Genomic DNA, 20,279 nt, shown 5'->3' on the forward strand with positions numbered 1-20,279 from the left:
TCATCTTTTGTGTTAAACAGAAGAAAGAAACTCGTACAGTTTTGGAACAAATTGTGGGTGAGGAAATAACACAAGTTTCATTTTTGGGTGAACTATATCTTTAAGCTACATTTAGCCTTAAATGTTATATGAATATGGGACCTGGAGCACAGGTTTTATCAGCTGTCAATTTTCAATGTACATTTAAGAGTGAACAGTAAACATTTGTTCAGTTCTATCACCAACACTCTTTCATTGCAGAATATTATGAACTGAAGAACTGGTAGTTTACAAAGCTTTCCAAATACATTTGTACTCGGGCATCTGAGGAGTGCATTGCCTCCTTGCTTGTGTGGCAGAACGCTGGCTTCTCAACCACGTTTTCTGTAACGTCCGTGTCATCTGCTGCAGCTGAAGTGTCACCCGAAGCTGCTGTAGCTTTACTCAAAGAGTGTAGTTTGAGTCTGCTTTCGTTTCATATCTTATTTTACATTAGTTATTTAATTTCAAATTTGCGCCAAAAAAGACCGCCAAGCAACTGATTTTCCTCCTTGGTAGGTGACGTCAGATCAGGTCACAGGCCACGGAAGCCCCAATGGTCCAACAACGTTAGTGATTCGCAATCACAACCACAGTCTGTGTTCGCAACACAGACGGGATGAAATTATGAATGAAAGTTCTGTCACAAAACGATATTGTTACGTATCCTCACGCTTTTTAAGTGGGTATACGGAAATCCTTGGCCTTTCCTAGTGGGTATACGGCGTATACCTGCGTATCACGTAGACTACACCAGTGTCTACAAGTGCACTAATTACTTTTGCACATTTCACTGAGTTAGGTAATGCAAAAATGAGAGCATGTAGTGATGTGTGTTTGAGCTATAAAAATATATATATAGATAAGAAAACAGTATTCCACAGGTGTGCAATTCATTTCCTGGATTCACATACTGATGTGCACAATTTGGTCATGAATTGACCTTTTGATCCGAGTGTGTGAACGTGTTTTGCACCATATTTAGTGCAACTCGTGCAAAAGATATGCGCGTAAGAGTTTCTTAAATTTCTGATTTATAGAATAGAACATGTGATATAAATATGAATATTGAAATATGAAATAAAGAATTAAAAAAGGTGTTGTCTTGTGTTTGTGGGAGAATAAAAAAAACATTGCAATTTTTTTCTCTGAACAGGTTTTTTTTTTCAAATGTCCTGATACACAAATGGTACTATTATTAATAACTGCACATTCTATTTTCACGTGCTCAGTTGTCTTGCACAATCAAGATTTCTAGTAGATTACTAATTCAAACGTAATACAACACGTGAATGAAACGGATGCTGGGCGGATTACACTTGGCCACGCCCACTTAGACCAGTTTTACCTTACAATCATGGCGGCGCAGACGGAGCGAGGAATACCTATAAGCGCAGTAAGTAAACTTCATGTTATAACTTATACATTCTGTTAGAACAGTAAAGAATATAGCTACACCGAACCGATGTGTAGTCCATGTGAAATTATATATACATGTTTGGGTATACATATTTGTGTGATATACACAAATACACCATTTGTAATTATTTGACACCCATCAGATAAAAGCGTCAGTGACAATGCTGTTAAAGGACATTGTTAAACGACAGATGATAATATTATGATAAACACAATAACACTACGCCCCTGAAGTTGTTCGGTTTGTTAGTGAAACATTTAAAATCCACCTTAAAGCGCTAATGAAGTAGCAGCGTGTCGCCGCTAGATGGCGATGGTTAATGTATAATAAATACAGTGAGCGCGCCAAATAGAAATATTGCTATATTTAGAAAAAAAATGCTGCTGAGGAATTTTCATTCACAAATTTTTCTTCTTCTTCTTCTTCTTCTTCTTAGTAGTAGTAGTAGTAGTAGTAGTATTGGTATATTAGTAGCATTGCTTTTATTATTAGTCTTTTTTTTTATCTTATTCTTTAGTATCATTCCTATTAGTTTTGTATGCTATTAAATATTTTTAGTGGCATAGAAGTGAGTCTTCTGCCTTTCAGTATTTATGTTTACATTAATGGACATTGGTAGATGCCTTTATCCAGATTGTGCTTTTAAGGCTTTAACAAAAAATACATCATCACGCTGGTTTACAAGGTGATGAATTAAGTATGCTATCAGTCTAAAACCCTGTTGGAAGGTAATATAGTCTGAAAAACATTTGATAAAACTGATAAAAAAATTGTTGTTGACATAATTTACATACATTAAGTCTTTACTTGGGACTAAAGAGGTTGGACTTTAGTCATTGTTTGAATACAGAGAGCAGACTCAGCTGTTCGAATATGTGTGGAAAGTTCATTCCACCAGCTAGGTGCTAGAACAGAGAAGAGTCTAGATTTATGTCTTACTTGTCTCCTGAGAGAAACCGGGTCCAGTCGAGCTGGTCCAGTTTTGTCTTTGTAGGCAAGCATCAGTGTTTTAAATATGATGTGTTTTAAATCACAGGATGCCAGTGGAGGGAGTTTAGTGTTGGGGTGGTGTGGGAGAACATGAGAAAGTTGAAAACCAGTCATGCAGCCCTATTGTTGATCAGTTTGTTAGATTTTCCTTGTATTCGGCTGCACGGTCGTTGGGTGGCTAGCCAACATATTAGAATTTTTCTAATAATTTTTCTAATTATTCTAATTTTTCTAATTCATATTAGAATTTTTCTAATATGTAAAAGAAAAGTAAGCTGGAACAAGTTCAGGGGAAAAGTGTTTATTGAAGATGTTCGTGTAGCCTAGCAGACTTCTGGAACTTAACCCAAAGGTACAGTCTGTGTGACCAGACATTATAGCTGGTAACAAATGGCCTTCAAAGAGTAGAAATATACAGTTAGGACCTCCTACTGGAGAACTTACAATGGACAGGACAGAAGGGCCATCTCGTGTTTTGATCAGTTTATTGCTTTACAGACAGCATGTTAAGTTTATGTTAACTACAGGCACAATGTAATCAGTCATTTGGTTCCCCCTTTACAGTTAGATGTTAATTACAGGTGGGGCACAGGAAGATCAGACGTTGATAGGAATTTGCGTTGATTATGCATGAAAGAACTAGACACAAAATCCTTCAAGTTGCAGCAGTTAAATACCATGTACAGGTAGACCCTGTAGGAAGCATGTTGTGGTAGTACAGTCTCAAAAAGGTAAGCAACTGAACACGCATCTCAGTGGCCTGTTTGAATAGAAATGGACAAATCTTTATGTTCCAAATTCTAAATATTCATGTGCATGTTAGTTTAGCAATGTGGAAGGAAAAGGCCAGTTTATTGTCCATGGTATACATAAGGTTCTGCACAGTGACAGAAGGTGTGAATTGAGTGTTGTCCAGGAAGATGACAAGGATGAGACAGGGATGCAACTCCTGGATTGAGCAGCAGTTCAGTTGAGTGTCAGCCTCATAGCAGTGGTATCAAATCCCATATGTGGATCCGCCCTCAACAAGAGATGGTGTAATGAGGGAGAACAGAAGAGGAGGCAGCTGCAGCTGAACTCACTTCCATTTCTGCATTTCAGCCTTTACCTCTATGGACATTGGGATTTATAAATTATCAATGTCTAAATTTTGATCTGATCATGATTCACAGTAAAAGTGGAGAGCATTTCTGTTTAAATAAGCATAAAAAAGTACAAAATCCCCGTACAAAAGCGTACAAAAGCTCCAACAGTTTCTGCTATTGAGTTAGTTTCTGTTCTTCGCTCGCTAGAGGACAGTTTCGTTTCCGACGAAGACACAGTTTCGATTTAAGGTGGACCAGAAAATTCTAGGAAGGACATGACGGCCGTTCCTGTGTAGTTTCTGTAGTGCTGAGAAGCATGTCTCAGTTTTGTTTCATCGGAATAGAAACAAGTTTATGGTAGTTATTTAAATGGGCCAAATTGTTTACGACATCTAAAAACTCTAATCAACACCATGAGAGTCTCTCTCTCTCTCTCTCTCTCTCTCTCTCTCTCTCTCTCTCTCTCTCTTTTCCTCTGTGTCTGTGTGTGTGTGTGTGTATGTATATATATATATAGTGTGTTAATACAAGTGTTAATACAAATGGATACCATATTTTATATATATATATATATATATAAATAAAATATGGTTAAAAATAACACTGAGGTCATAAGTTTACAGATGCTTTGCAGAATCCTCTAAATGTTAATAATAAAAGATAATAAAATTGCATTTTGTTCTTATTTAGTTTAACCCTGAACGATATATCACATAATAAATGTTTTTTATATTCCACAAAACAGAATGATAACTGAATTTACACAAATGAACCAGTTATTGATTCTTAACACTTTGTATTCTTATCTGGATGATTAATGTCTCTTTTTATATTTTGTGATAGTTTTTATTATTAGTTTTAGTCCCTGTCCTGTCTGTTCTTCAGAAAAGTACTCCAGGTCCTGCAGATTTTGTTTTCCAGCTAAATAATCGAGCCCCTATTACCAGTGACTATATGATTTGACTATATGATTATGACTATGAGATTTGTCTCTTCACAAAGAGGACAAATGATGGACTTATACACAATAATATTCTAATATTCATATTTTGCATGCTATTCAACTTATATGGTAAACATGGCAACTTGGCCAAGTCACAAGGTGAATTTGATGAAGTGGATAATTTTAAAGAATGCTTAATGTGACATTGCAAGAGGTTCATGCCTCAGTTCAGACTACTGCTGGACACATATAGTGTTTCAAGTCTGAAAACTTTCAGAGCAGGGGTTACCCATCACATTACAAAACACAACATTGTTTCCCGCCTCCCCCACATGCCTCACCGTGTCCCTCGCTTCACCCTATGTTCCACGTTGTGTTCCTCGCATCCCCCCACGTCCTTTTTCCTCCCTGGTTCTAGCCGGGATCATTGCCCTTTGGACTTTCGGTCGTGGTTCTGGGTTGGCCGGTCGTGAGCCATGCCTTGAGGTGGGGGTACTGTCATGGACAGCTTGGACTGTTCTCTGCCTGAACACCAAAGGAACATTTTGGCAGTGTAGTGGAAATTTTCACTTTAGACATGTTCACACGAATCTGTCCTTCTATGCTTCTGATATTCCCATGGCTGGTAGTTATTGTGACTATAGTTTCTCTTCAACACTGTATCTATCAGACCTTTCCCGTGAGACCTTAGTTGTTCCCGTGGGATTAGTTTGGTAGTTTGGATAAGCAGGCGATGTTTTGGCTTTTACATGTCCTGTTTCATTTCTTTTACTGTCTATAAAACCCTGATGTTATCCATGATCGGCCCTTCCTCTCTGATTTTACTCGTGGAGTGTTGGGTCCTTCTGCAAAGCTGAACACAATAAACCGTGGAACCTTTTTTTACTCTTTTTTTAATCGTGTGATATTTTATGCTTTAATTCTCTCAAACCTCAAATCTTCCACAACAGCAGGCTTTGTCTTGTGTCATCTGTCTGTGTTTTTGTTTTGTGCTCACATGTGTTTCCCCCGCCCGATCATTAATCTGTTCCAGGGGTGGCCAACCAGTCAGAGACCAAGAGCCACATTTTTTACTGTGTTACTGCAAAGAGCCACATCATACACATGGGCACATATGGACATCACCCTATCCCTTCCTCACACACACACACATAACTTTGCTCAGCCAGATTGACTCCCACATTACTAAGACCGTAGGCCAGTCATTTTCAACAATGAACATTATGTGCACTGTCTCACACAGACAAACTCTCAGTTCAACCAAGTCCACAAACAAAAATATAATAATTTACAATAGCGTTTTTCTTTTAATATGCATGTTACTTAGTGGGACTTCTGGCATTCCTTGCCTTGATCAATCCTCTTCAAATCCATTTTGCTGTGCATTTTTTCCCTACCATTTTGAGAGCGAACTTGACACAAATTGTTTACTCAAATGATCTTGCTCCTACTGGGAAACTTTGAGGTATTTTCATCCCACTCGCATGCACGTTTGACGATAATACCGTATTGAACTCGAGCAAAGTGAACGCGCACATTAAAAAAACACAAATACAAACTTCGATATGAATGTAATGAAACCGGGCAAAGAGCCGCATGCGGCTCGGGAGCTGCGGGTTGGCCAGGCCTGATCTATTCCCACCTCTTTTGATGACATTTAATGAGCTATAGAAATAGTAACATATTAGAATGAGCATATTAATCTAAACCTGTGACTTGACATGTAACCAGAACTCTATAGTAAGAGCTCTGCTGTTTTACACATATAATCAGCAACCTTCTGACCAATCAGAATTAAGACCTCAAGGCTTTTGCATATTTTCTAAGCCAAAAGCAAAAATCATTTAGTAGAACATATGTTTGTGTTAGAGCATTTTGTAATCATTTCAGCTTTTCATGCTGCCCTGTCTAGGCTTGACTGACAGAATAATTATTTCCTTGCAGTATGCACATTTTAGTAATTTATATAGAACATAATTACTGTAGCCAAAAATAATAGTAATATTGGATAATTAAATAATCATTTATGTCACATAATTTGTGTTTTTCTATTGGGTTAACTTTGGAGACATCAGAGCATTGCAACATCCTCTATCCTCCATTGCAACATCAACACTATTATTTTCAAATGTTCAACATTAAAGTACTAGGTGTGTAATTATAGCTACTTCTTTGACATGTTATTTTTCCCTGATTAAAGGTTAGTCCACGTTATCTGCATACAAACTCTACAAGCCACACTGGGCCCTTCAGCGCTATAGCAGAGCTGATTGGTGAGTCACCATTCATTCCAGTTTTATTACAACGTATATGCCTGTTTAAGCAGTTTCTTAGTGTTACAAAACTATAATTGATCTGCATATTAATAAGTAATATAACGTTTTTTTGACAGAAAACTATTTATGCCTGCTTTTTTGTAAATACCCCAATTCCCTTTTTTCCCTATCATTTACATCACATTCACAACATCTTCTAATTAAAACTCATGTAATTAATTAAAATGTCATATACAGTACAGGGCTTAACTCAGAGTTAACATTATTTTGTTTTAAAAAAGATGAATAATTGTACATAAGTCCAATAAACATAAATCCAAATGATGTAACTTTTTAAGCAAAAATATACAGCTTTTGTAAATTCCCTTTTCTCCCTTTCAACACTAGACTTGATATTTTAGCTTTAATGATGGCTTTACATATGCAAGGCATCCTTTACTAATGTACCAGCAGGTGTGTTTTTGGTATGGCATTTAAAGCCTACCAAAACCATTTTACAAATGTCCTTTTTTCACTTAACAATCTTAAGTCTTAAATTGAAATTGTCCAGTCTAAAATAAATACAATTTTTGTTATAACAAATACAAGTATACAAAATACAAGTATTTTGTTATACAGACACTCAGTGAACCTACAACTATCTTTAGAGTAGAGTCACTGAATTTATTTGTTGATAAAGGAAAAACAGTACTCTCAAGAACCTATATTTTACCACCCTATCATTCAAGCACTTCCTTCACACATTCCTACTAGATTCGATACTTCCTTCACTTTGTTCCTCTTTTCTGTGTGGTCTAAATTCAATTTTCTTATAGTATTTTGTACTATGTGATTGTATGAGAACTGGTTAAAGAAAAGATTAATGAGATTTATATTTTTTTCTCTGCCTTCTGTTATTATTAGCCCATAATTTAACTATACATGTTTTATTTAATACGTATCCTTTAAGCGTAATTGTATAACCTTTAAAATTAGTATTTTTATAAATTCTATGCTATTATATTATTTTCTAAAAAAAAAGGAATTGACTTCATTTCATGACATTTGTGCAGCAATCTTTTTTTTGCAAGTTATTTTAACAAATGCAGAATGTTAGCTCTCTCTACAGATAGTTTGTTTTTCTCAATATATGTGTACATCCAAACATTAGTGAGCTGCCAGGGATGTGGTCTGGTGTTGATTTGTTTCCCCCAGACCAATGGTTGTTTGCGAAGACATGCATTGTGGAAAAAGTTTTTTTTGTAGTTTCTGTGCAATGCATGTTGCACCTGATCTTTCAATACATGACATTCAGTTCATTGCCAGGGTTTTAAAAAATGTTACAAATAATGTCACAGCATTTAAAATATACTGATTATTTAATATCATGAAATGGTTTGAACTGATTCTATTTTTCAGGCTTTCTTATCAGGCAAAAGCTTCGCACACGTAAATTCGCCATATTGTTATAGTTCAGTGTCTAGAGACTTCTCCATGTTTTAAAACAAACAATGTAGAAAATACACATCTCTTTCCAATTAGTTTAAGCAAGGGTTACCATAAGAAGAACAAAAAAGGCAGGAGAACAAACTACATTTGAGCATGATGGAAATCTCTCATTTGACAGTAAAATATGTTGGGTGTTTTTTCTCCAATAAATGCCCTTCAATATCAGTAATTCTGAGCACCTTTGCAGTATTACCTGTACATATACACTGAAAAGACAGTATAGTCACTATCCAATATTTTTCACTCATTTATTTTCATTTACCAGTAATCAGTAGTCATAAAAAAATGTGCACGGGATTCTGGTGTGTGTGACAAGAACCTGATTTGCAGCATAGGGAATAAAGTGTTCAGCTGGGTGCAGCTTTCAAATCAGAGGCAACAGCTGAGTCGATCCAGTCAGACTCCAGAGGGACCAGGATTTGTTTGTTTTGGGATTTGTTTGCATTTTTCAAATGGTTTTTACAGCTAACTAGGAATCCAAACACAAGTGGTGAACAGTCAAGTATCAGTGATAGTATTTGATTTATTCTGTATTTCTTCTATATTGACAGACAATGCTTATGACCCAGATGTCAGTGCAAAGCAAATCTGGATAGATAAAACAGTGTTCAAAGGCCAGGATTGCCTCATCTTCATGGATAATGGAAAAGGCATGGATTATGACAAGATGCACAAAATGCTCAGGTAGGGGAGTGTTTATGAAGTCTACATTATCCTATAGAGGTCTTTTAGATAATCTAGATAAGTAATACACTTATAATACTACACATATTCTCTCTTTCTCTCTCTTTCTCTCACTCAGTTTTGGCTTCAGTGATAAGCAAGCGGTAAAAGGCCATGTTCCAGTTGGTCTTTATGGTAACGGGTTTAAGTCCGGCTCCATGCGCTTGGGCAAGGATGCCATTGTGTTCTCAAAGAAAGACAACATCATGTGTGTGGGTCTTCTGTCACAGACTTACCTCGAGAGGACAGGAGCACAGAATGTCATAGTGCCTATTGTCGCATTCACAACCACTGGAGAGACTGATATCCTATTTGTAGAGAGATTAAAGAGAACTTTTGATTAGTGATGTGAGTGGATATGTGCATTGAGCAAGAATTTCATAAAGCAGAAATGTTTACTACTCCAGAAGAAAGAAGGTCATGAATGAATATTATGAATATTTAAATGCTTTCTGAGAGTTTAAATGTTCTTCTGTACAGTTTGGTCCTTAACCTTTTTGCTCACTCGGTGGTCCACGGAAGTATGAAGAGTGTCTCCATGATATTCTCACCCATTCTTTGTTTAACACTAAGGAAGAACTGCAAACTGAGTTCAATGCCATTAATGGCCCATGCAGCACCAACTCCACTGGAACTCGCATCATCATCTGGAACCTTCGCAAGTAACCATGATTAAAGAGAGAGAAAGAAATAGGGGATAAAACACAGAAAAGTGAATAGAAAGTACAGAAGCACTGTAGTTTATACCTTTGTCATGTTTAGTTTACAAATGTAATGTTGAATACATTGTAGACCACACTGATTGATAAAGAGTAATGAGCAGTAAGAAGATTCTGGGTTAAATTATACATTTATCACACCATTATTTTCATATCATCATTCCATTTACAGTTCAGATATGTTTATTAAATGTTTGTTATTGGTTGTCAGGTGCTCTGTAAATGTCAGGTGCTCTTTACTGGACTTTCCGATAATTACCTTTGTTCTGCCTTAGAATGTCCTCTGGTGAATTGGAATTTGACTTCTTGACGGATCGCTATGATATTCGGCTCCCTGTTGATGTTAATGAAGGCAGCAAAGAGCCAAACAAGGGGCCAGAGAGCCAGATATCACCACCTGAGAGTGAATATTCACTGCGGGTGAGATTTAAACCACTGAATATTAAAATCATTCATTTTCCTCATTTGCCAGCTCACTGAGATATCAGTGCTGACTGCATGGTCACATTTGTGTTTATTTTTCTTTAAATTCAGGCATACAGCAGTATCTTGTACCTAAAGCCTAGAATGCAGATTATTATACGTGGACAGAAGGTGAAATCTCAGCTCATCTCCAAAAGCCTAGCATTTAGCATTAAGGACACGTACAAACCCACATTTCTTGTATCCTTTTGCCAAATATTTGGTATAATATATAGTGTGTGTTATATGATATCTGTTGAATGATTAAGATATTATTACTGTATAATGAAACAGATTTAATATTTTTATGGCATGATTCTTAAGTCTTTGTCTCAGAAAAAGGGAATTAAAATCACCTTCGGCTACAACACAAAAAGCAAAGAACATTATGGATTGATGATGTACCACAAAAACCGCCTCATCAAAGCCTATGAACCTGCTGCCTGTCAGCGTAAGGTGAGGATAATAGAGCTTTTACTCCCAAACACAATTTTGAAGTTGAGAAGTTGGGGGAAAAAAATGAAAGCTAACTATACTGAAAAATATTACATTTGAATGGTTGTACTGCATGTAGGCTAGCAAAGTTTTTATGACATGAGAGTAGACAGGACCCAACCAGGGACCCTGGAGTGTTTAAGACAGCAGTAAACCATGCTCTTACTCATTATCCACCACATTCTAGTTATTTTATGACTAGATTCTAACAAAGGATACATCTAGGTTATTTTAAATATAGGAACATTTACCTAAGTCTCTTTCAATAAATACATTGATACTTGTCTGCTAGACTAATAATACCATATAATTTACATAATGTTTACATTGTTTTTTGTGTTCTGTTACCAGGCCAACAAAACAGGAGTGCGAGTTATTGGGGTAATAGAATGTGACTACCTCATACCAATGCACAACAAGCAGGACTTTGAGAAGACAGAAGAATATAGGTGTGTATAGTTATTGTTTCAGGTGTATTGTCAGGAATGGCAGGTGAGGACCCAAATCTGAGACATGGACCAGACTTCAAATTAAGAGTCTTGAATCTGAGCTGGCTTAAACAGGGGAGGCACAGTTCAGTAAAACAGATTGTCCAAAATCCAAAACACTGACAAAGGGACAAAGCAGAACAAACAGCAAACAGAGTCTAAAACAGTCCAGTAATCCAGTACATGGGCAAACAGTGCAATGCAGGCAGGCAGAAAACAGCGGGAATAAAACAGGGTCAAAAAAAGAAGTGTGGCATAGAGCAGGCAGAATCAAGGTCCAGGAACAGGCAAAGACAAAAAAAGACAATCAAATTGAGACCTGGAGTCAAATCAAATTGAGACCTGGAGAATCTTTTGGCCTTGTGCCTTATGTCTGGCAGTCCAGTCTTTAGTAATGACTACCACAACCACTAAGGTTAGTGGACTCCCTTCCTTTTGTGCTATTAGCACTCACTTATTTCATTCTTCATTAGGGTGTTAATTCCTGAACCCTACAGTACACACTGCATATAATTCTACAAATAATTTATATTATTTGGAAATGCTACTTTGTAATGCTGCTTCATTTGCACACACTAGCAAACAGCTATTATTTATTTGACTACTTTTTACACTCTTCTTCACCTGTGACTGTCTACAGTTGGGATCACCACCTCTCCTACATATCAGTAAGAATATTGTTATAATTGTACAATTTGTAAGAATTGGGTGGCAGGGTGGCTTAATGGTGGCCCGCCTCCGCCTTGTGTATGTGGAGTTTGCATGTTTTCCCCGTGCCTCGGGGGTTTCCTCCGGGTTCTCCGGTTTCCTCCCCCGGTCCAAAGACATGCATGGTAGGTTGATTCTCATCTCTGAAAAATTGTCCGTAGTGTGTGATTGCGTGAGTGAATGAGAGTGTGTGTGTGCCCTGTGATGGTTTGGCACTCCGTCCAGGGTGTATCCTGCCTTGATGCCCGATGATGCCTGAGATAGGCACAGGCTCCCCGTGACATGAGAAGTTCAGATAAGCGGTAGAAAATGAATGAATGAATAAATTTGTAAGAATTGGTTCCCTCTCTTTCTTCTTCTTGTTCCTCTGTATCTTCATTGCATACCTTTTGTATTGCATAGCTGTAGGGTACCTCAGCCTTATAACAAACATTTTAATGTAGAGATGTCATACAAATTGGTGAAACAAGGTGATGCTATGGTGCATATCAAAGCCTCTCTGCCTTTATGAATTTTAGGAATTATGTGTAGGGATTCTGGGATGAGAGTGCTAAATCTAGATTATTATAATCTGTAATTTAATAAGTAATGTAATAAGTGCACGTTAACAAGAGATTCTAATGGCTGGGTCTTGGTGTGACCTTGTTTAAAAGCAAGCATTTCCAAATGTATCTCCAAAATCAGCTGCTTACACTATTTTCTCTTCTGTGTATGGGAGTGCATCTGGTGTAATTAATGTTTTTTTTTTATTCTCTGCAGGAAAACTATACAAAATGTAAGTACTAAGCTTGAGGAATATTGGAAGGAAGTCCGCTATAGACGTCAGAAATCCAATTGCAGTGTACCTGTTGAAGATGATGTGTGAGTAATTAAAACACACACACACACACACATGCAATTGTGATTATCTACTTGTCACAAAAAAAAATCTGCTTTATTTGCATATATAATTTGTTGTGGAGAAAATTGTTAATAGTGAACACAGTTCCAGGGTCCTCCATTGTTTTGCATTTTCTTCCTCTGTCCACATAAGTTTTCTTATTTGCAGGAAGAAACCAGATCAAAACTGGGTGCAGTGTGATGATTGTAGGAATTTTCGAAAACTTCCTGATGGCATTGATTTGTCTCAGCTTCCTGCTCAGTGGTTCTGCTACATGAACCCTGATCCCCAGTTCAGGTGTGTTTGTGTCTGCATAAGTCTGTGTATGTCTATTTTTGTGTGTTTCCCTGTTTCCATGTGAGTGTTTCTGTCTTTTTGTGTTTAAAAACTTGGTATAAGTCACAAGGAAAAATTGCACTGCAATCATTTTTTACAAAATTAATTGTTATTTATAGGGTATATACAGTGGTGTGTATTAGCTTACTCATGTGAGTGCGTAATTCTCTCAGGAGTTGTACAGTTGAAGAGGAGCTAGAGGATTCGGATGTTGAACAACCCAGAAACCAGAAAACTTACAAACAGGAGTGAGTAATGCAACCTGTTGTTTACAATAAACATATATGTTTCATATAATGTTATATATAATCTTGCATATGTGTTTTGAAACAGTGAGAAAAATCAGAAGTTGCAGAAGGAGAAGAACATACAGCAGGTGGTTTATTATTTAACTTGATTTGTCAAGTGTCTTTTTGTTCTCTCCCTGTATAGATCCAGTAAAACACTTCATTTCTATTTGGCATTTGGGTTCAATCTGAGCCACGTAGCACCTGAAGCAATGATAATAATACATAATAATAGTATAATAATAAAATAATAGTAGTTCAGATTTTTCAGAACTAATGCACATTTCCAAGACTTAGTATTGTACACCATTTCAGAAACCTCTTTTTGCAGTTCATGGTAATTGCACACCAGTGTTGTATAAAGTACTAGAAAGCAATACTTGAGTAAAAGTACAAGTATCGTACTAGAAAAAGACTTTGGTAGACGTGAAAGTTACCTTTTAGAATATTACTCAAGTAAAAGTCTTAAAGTATCTGATATTTACTGTACTTAAGTATCAAAAGTAATTTTCTGATATTTAATGTACTTAAGTATTTGAAGTAAAAGTAAAAAGTAAAATTTCAGTGATTTTTGGTAGACATAAGAGCAGGGGCGGTTTTAGGATTTCATCTTTAGGGGGTTTTAGCCCTCAGTGAGAATTTAAAACAAGAAGAGTTTTATATTATATATCATATGACTACATAAGTCTACATAAGCCAAAAGTTATGGTATTATTAAATGGCAAAAGTGGACACCAAAATTTTATGCATGATGCCAGTCTTGAATCAAATCAGTTCAAGTATGTGTGCATTCTCTACAAACAGTGTGTCCAATGAATGCAGTCATTAAACTATAAAACATAAAACTATTCACAAGACGGCTTAGTGGTTAGCACGTTCGCCTCACACCTCGAAGGTTGGGGGTTCGATTCCCGCCTCCGCCTTGTGTGTCTGGAGTTTGCAACTCCGGTTTTCTCCCCGGTCCAAAGACATGAAGGGTAGGTTGATTGGCATCTCTGGAAAATTGTCCGTAGTGTGTGATTGCGTGAGTGAATGAGAGTGTGTGTGTGCCCTGCGATGGGTTGGCACTCCGTCCAGGGTGTATCCTGCCTTGATGCCCGATGACGCCTGAGATAGGCACAGGCTCCCCGTGACCCGAGGTAGTTCGGATAAGCGGTAGAAAATGAGTGAATGAATATTCACAAGACAAAGACCAAATCGATAAATGTTATTTTTATTTAGTATTGAATGGATTGTTTGCATTAATATTTTGTTTGTGCTATCAACTCTGGTAATAAGAATAGTGAAATTTCACTGCTTTTGGTTGCCGTCTTTGCGGTTTTCAGCTGATTAACGTTATAGATAAACGCCTCCACGTGCACGCTGCGCGTGCCTGTGCTTCTCCGTAGAGCGTGCGGAGCGTAATGCAATCTAGGAGCAGTGATTCGCCAAACCTCCCTTATTGCAGTCACACACATTTCCTCTGATTTTATTTTGTAGTAACGAGTAACGAAGATGCTTAGTGGAAATATAGCGGAGAAAAAAGTATACATTTTATCTAGGAAATGTAGTGGAGTAAAAGTGAGAGTTGACATAAATTTAAATAGCGAAGTAAAGTACAGATACCTGAAATTTACATTACAACACTGTTGCACACACAATGCAATAAAAGCTTTTTTTTAACTTTAAATGAGAGGATAAAAGTGATTTATTTTATTTTTTTTTATTTTACAATTTTAATTTTGTTAAAATTGTTTTTTTTTTATTTTAATTTTTTATTTTACAATCTAGCATTGTCCAAATATTACAGAAGCTTCCCTCACTTGCTGGAAATAAGTTCAGTTATACTTTATACAAAGCAGATACACTGTGTAGACAGTAGTCAGTGTGTTTGTCACATTTGTCAATATGAATGGTAACTTGACAAAAGAAAAACAAGTTCATAGTGATCAAGTGGCCTTAATTCCTAGGACTTAAGTAGAATGTGCACATTACTATTAGATGAAGAAGGGAACAAACACATTGCATTGCCTAGGCCAGTACGTTTGTCTAATAAATTTAGTTTGTTCCAGGCTATGCTGAGGACTGGTTATGATGAAAAGTAAAAGCACTGATGGATTAACAGGCAAAAATCACAATACACAGGCTAATGCAACTATATGCAAGTATCCTAGAACCTACCCCACAGTGTAGGAACCGCTTTTATACCACACTCACTGTCTCAACAGAGCCCTGTCCAAGGAACACCTTACTCCCCCCTCAACTCCCGTCCCCAGAGACATGAAGGTGAGGACTAATTTTTCATTGTATATACAGTATGTCTCTTTATTTATTGGATTCAAGTATTACCAGTGTGAATCTGTCATTAACTGTACAGGCTTCGGGTCTCTTCAAGTTCCCACTCCCTCACCTATTTCAACAAGGTATCTCTCAAAACATCTCTCTATCACATACCCTGTCTCCTGCTCCTTCAAAATTATATGCCATTTATTCTCAATTTTAGGAAGAAGAGACCCATGGGGCCAAGCAGAGAGAATGGTGGAATAAAGAGAGCCAGAACAGGAGACATTTTTGGAAGCAACTCACCAAGCAGGCTATCAACATCCACAGCCTCACCTGAGTTCTTTTCCCCACCAATCCTAGACAATCCTGTTGTTGTTCGCGATCAAGTAACACGTCAATATAATGAAACAACTTTGCCCACTGTATCCTTTAGGGATACCAGCATTTCAACCCAGACTCAACAGGTAAAGGAGGAAGAGGGGGATACAGAAAGGATGGGAAAAGAAAATGGGAGCAAAAATGGAGAAAATGTTATGAATGTTATGAATAAAAAAGATCTCCCTGCACTGGTGAGGAATACAAACAAACAACTGATAAATGAGGAAATAAGAGTCCAACAGAAGAGTGTACCAAGCTCAAAACTATCTCCAAGTACAGTTGAGACAGAAGAAGAACCAAACCATATGGAGGTCTCAGATGATATAAGGCAAAGAAGTCAGACTTCATCAAAACTGGAAAACTCAGTTCTTGATGTGTTGGAGGCCCAGAAGCAGCAAGACAACCTGCTGGAACTCCTGGAGGAGGTGACAAAGGAGAGAGATGAGAGCCGCGATCAGTTGCTTGTCCTCAACTCACAAGTGGATGAGCTGAGGATCCAGTTGCTGGAGCTCAACCAAAGCATGGTGAAGAAGGAACAACGCCACAATTACACACAGACCAGCCAAGAGGAGGCACAAGACTACAAAGTGCTGTACTTGAAGGGCAAGGAGGAGATGAAGCTGCTCCAAGAAGAGCTTAGTGTGCTGAAGATGGAAAAAGAAGAGAGGGAGAGAAAAGGCCAGCAATCTATGTTAGAGTGTGATGATGATCTGGCTTGTCAAATGGACATTCTGTTAAGGGAAATTGACCAGAGAAACAAGGAGCGAGAAGAGCTACAGGTTAAGGTGGGTATTTGTTGCTGTATGAAGTTTAGTTTTCATTCACATTGCTTAGTAAAATACTATAGAAAAAATAGTTTGCATAGTTAACTCTTTCATGCACAGTGGTGACTACGCAAAATACATTTACAGCCTTTTGAAAGGGTTTCAGTAGTATAGATTTATAAATGCTACTAGACAGGATGCTAATTCAGTACACCATACTACTTATAATTACCACAAAAAAAATCCCATGATGTCCAACATAACATCAGAAAACTCATCCGCCTCAGGAATATCTGCACTACACTTCTATTCTACTTCAATTAATAAGAAATTACATATATTTCTTCGGACAGAATATTTTTCAGTATTGTTTTAAAGATTTCAAAGAAACCTACAGTATTATTAGTCATGTGTTATCTAAAGGGGGCATCATGACCCAGTCAACTTAATGAGTATAAAAATATTTATTTACAGATTTACCAATTGCCCGATTTTCCATTCAAATCAAATAAAATCAAATTTTATTTGTCACATACACATAGATACAGAGTACGACATGCAGTGAAATGCTTTTTGCATGTCTGGTATTCAAGTATAAAAGGAATGCAATAGGGATAAAAAATAAAAATAAATAAATAAGTAAATAAAACCAAAAGGAGGTAGATAAATAAAAAAGTATAAACTATATAAAAACTATATAAAATATGAAATATGAAAATATTTGTGAAAAATAATGTATATACATAAATGCTTACGGTTTTAATGATTTTCCTTAAAGTGTCAATGTGCAGTATGGTGTGTATAAAGTGTATAAAGTGGCACTGTGCTGTGCAAGTCCAGAGTTAGAGTGACAGTCCAGAGTTAAAGTGAGTTAAAGTGTCATAGTGCAAAAAAAGGTTGTGCAGAAAAAAAGTGAAGAGGAGGGAGAAGTCCAGTACTAGATCCTGGGTGTTTCCTGGTTTAAACTCAGAATGGCCTGCGGGAAGAAGCTTCTCCTCATTCTCTCTGTGTTTGCTTTCACGGAGCGGAAGCATTTCCCTGAACACAACAAATAAAAGAGTCCATTGTTGGGATGGACTCTAATACGACATTCTAGGATTAGCTAACTTTTTTATATATATGTAGGTAAAGAATGATCAACAAGAGAGAGTTGAGATAAGGACTTTTACATAGGTTTCCAATACAAAGTTTATACAAATCCTTACATACCTTCACTTTGTAGATAATTACTCTCATGACCCTGGAAACACTGACAGGCTCTATAAAATCAGACCAGTGTCAGATACTCCTGAGAAAACTTATTCTACAATGATAGATTTCAATCAGTTGATAAATAGATTATAATCTATGGCACTAGAATATGCAGAATTAACAGACACCCAATAAAGTCAGGTTTGGCCCTGGAAGCCACTGGCCCCAAATCACTGAATGCAAACAATGCCAATGGATGCTTCCTGCTTCCTGTGGCTTTGTTCCCTGGATACTTTCCTAAATTAAAAAATAAACTAATATATATCATTATATATTAATGAAACTCTGAAAATGTAATAAAATAGTTTTGTTTGTTTGTATATATAATTTACAAACTTTTATTAGAGACTCTTTTTGTAGCACTCAAAAAATTAAATACAAAAAAATCAACGTTAATATTTAATACTCTGTTCTTCATATCCTTACCCTTACACAATTTTTATATTATTTACATATTGACTGTTATATCTGTTCTACGATTTAGCAGCAGTACCTTTGTTTGAACATGATTAATACTGAAGTGGACACTTCAATGGAGTTTTTAAAAACATTTTCTTAATCCTCTCTCTAACACTCACACAAACACACACACACACACACACACACAGATGAAGAGTCTAGAAAATGAGAACTGCTCTTTGTCAACCTCCTGTGAGAGCCTGAAGAAAGATTTAGAGGAGATGAAGAGAGAAAGTGAAAAGGTCAAGGTACGTACAGAAGATCGAGTTGTCCAGACAGATTTTCCTACATGTTCCCATGAAGAAAGTACAACAAATTCAGCAGAAGCCTCCAACTCAGGAAGAAGGACAGACCTTGGTATACAGCAGCATGAGGCACAGGACAGACCAGAGACTGGACAAGACAACAATAACCTACAGACAGACAAGTAAGAGTTCCACTCTAAAATGGTACATTACCAATAATATCTGTATTATATAGCTGTATGAATGTACAATTTGTGCAGTTCAAAATTATATAAAACTGTAATTATCTGGCTTTTGAGACAGAACCCATAGCCTTGACTTGTAACACAAATAACTCAAATAGAGTTTCTCCTCTTTAGACTCAAATTAAGAGAACTCAGGCAAACAATGGCCCGTCTGCTGGTCACTCTCGCCCCTGATCTGGACCTTCGGCATGTGAATTACGACTGTGATGCCATCGATGAGATTCTCGTTCAGGTTGTAAATGAGATCTCCCCTACAGAGACAGCCACTACATAGAAAAAATGGTGACCAGAAGAGCACAAACCTTTAAGTCACATTAATCATTTAGTAGTTTTAATGCATAAATAACTATATACACTGTTGTTTTTTTTAACATTTTAAAATGTACCTATACAAAACATGAAGATTTTTATTGCTTGCCTTATGTTTGATTAAGTGGACAGGGAGCTATTGCAACTTGTACTGCCTGAGGAATGTTTAAACACAAGTTTACCATTAATAACATATAATTATGTTTCTATAATTCATTCCTGTGTCTATACAAACAAATGATCTTATAAGTGTTTTCTTAAAGATTTTTTTTTTTTGTAATGCCTAATTTTTTCATTGTTTCATTTTATATATGTATATATATATATATATATATATATATATATTATCCTCCTGGTCTGTTTTTGTAACTGTCTATTCATAAATGAGGGCTTGGTACACATGAACTGTTTAAATAAAACAAAACGAAACTTAAGTTTTTAGTAATTGTTTTACTTTTTCCAGCAAACTATTTGTTGTGGTTTACTTCACTATGGTTGCTGACTTCCTGTTTGTGCCTGTATGCTTGTGCACCATCAAGTGTCCCTTGTTATGCACATCAGTGTAGAATATATCCTGTTATCATTCAAAAGTTTGGTGTAATGTCTTCAAACGTTCTAAATACTAATCATGTTTGTGCAAAATATTATCAACAACTATAGCCACTTCTATTGAGATGCATAATTCCTTAAGACTATTTCCATCAAGAAAAATTATATCTATTTAAATTTTTAAATGATTTGTTGTTTGTGCTTGTTTGAAAAAGAAAAAAAAAACACTTTTTGACCAATATGTATTCGTTCATCATCTCATGTTTGAGATCCACCAAACTGAAGGTCATCTGTATCCAAATCCACAGGCATTCAATACCAAGGAAGACCTCATCTTATCTTTAGGCATATAGCCCCTGTCTGTGGTCTTCTCTAAAAGTACTTGCCTCTTGTGACCTCAATATTGCTTCTTGTGACCTCATACTGTGGCGCAAGCCCATTTAGTGTTTTATAGGTCAGTAATTGAATTTTACAGTGAATGTGATATTTGACTGGGAGT

The 20,279-nt window shown here is 36.6% G+C and overlaps 1 protein-coding gene across 2 annotated transcripts; it reads left to right on the forward strand.

Annotated features, from left to right (window-relative positions):
• Positions 1 to 1,309: 1,309 nt before the first annotated feature.
• LOC132849975 (MORC family CW-type zinc finger protein 3-like) lies at positions 1,310 to 19,665 on the forward strand. Of its 2 annotated transcripts, XM_060876025.1 has the most exons (18): positions 1,310 to 1,414; positions 6,657 to 6,729; positions 8,772 to 8,904; positions 9,023 to 9,246; positions 9,449 to 9,605; positions 9,938 to 10,082; positions 10,197 to 10,325; positions 10,461 to 10,580; positions 10,971 to 11,068; positions 12,575 to 12,676; positions 12,864 to 12,992; positions 13,205 to 13,279; positions 13,365 to 13,407; positions 15,526 to 15,583; positions 15,675 to 15,720; positions 15,801 to 16,743; positions 18,582 to 18,859; positions 19,037 to 19,665. In XM_060876025.1, the coding sequence occupies exons 1-18, from the start codon at positions 1,376 to 1,378 to the stop codon at positions 19,194 to 19,196; spliced, it is 2,952 nt and encodes a 983-aa protein (XP_060732008.1). In that variant the 5' UTR covers positions 1,310 to 1,375; the 3' UTR covers positions 19,197 to 19,665. The 2 variants fall into 2 exon arrangements, with proteins under 2 accessions (XP_060732008.1, XP_060732009.1); XM_060876026.1 differs by lacking the exon at positions 6,657 to 6,729 and having other exon boundaries at positions 1,351 to 1,414.
• Positions 19,666 to 20,279: the final 614 nt, after the last annotated feature.

The sequence above is a fragment of the Tachysurus vachellii genome, chromosome 8 (assembly GCF_030014155.1).
Source record: "Tachysurus vachellii isolate PV-2020 chromosome 8, HZAU_Pvac_v1, whole genome shotgun sequence".
NCBI lineage: Eukaryota > Metazoa > Chordata > Actinopteri > Siluriformes > Bagridae > Tachysurus > Tachysurus vachellii.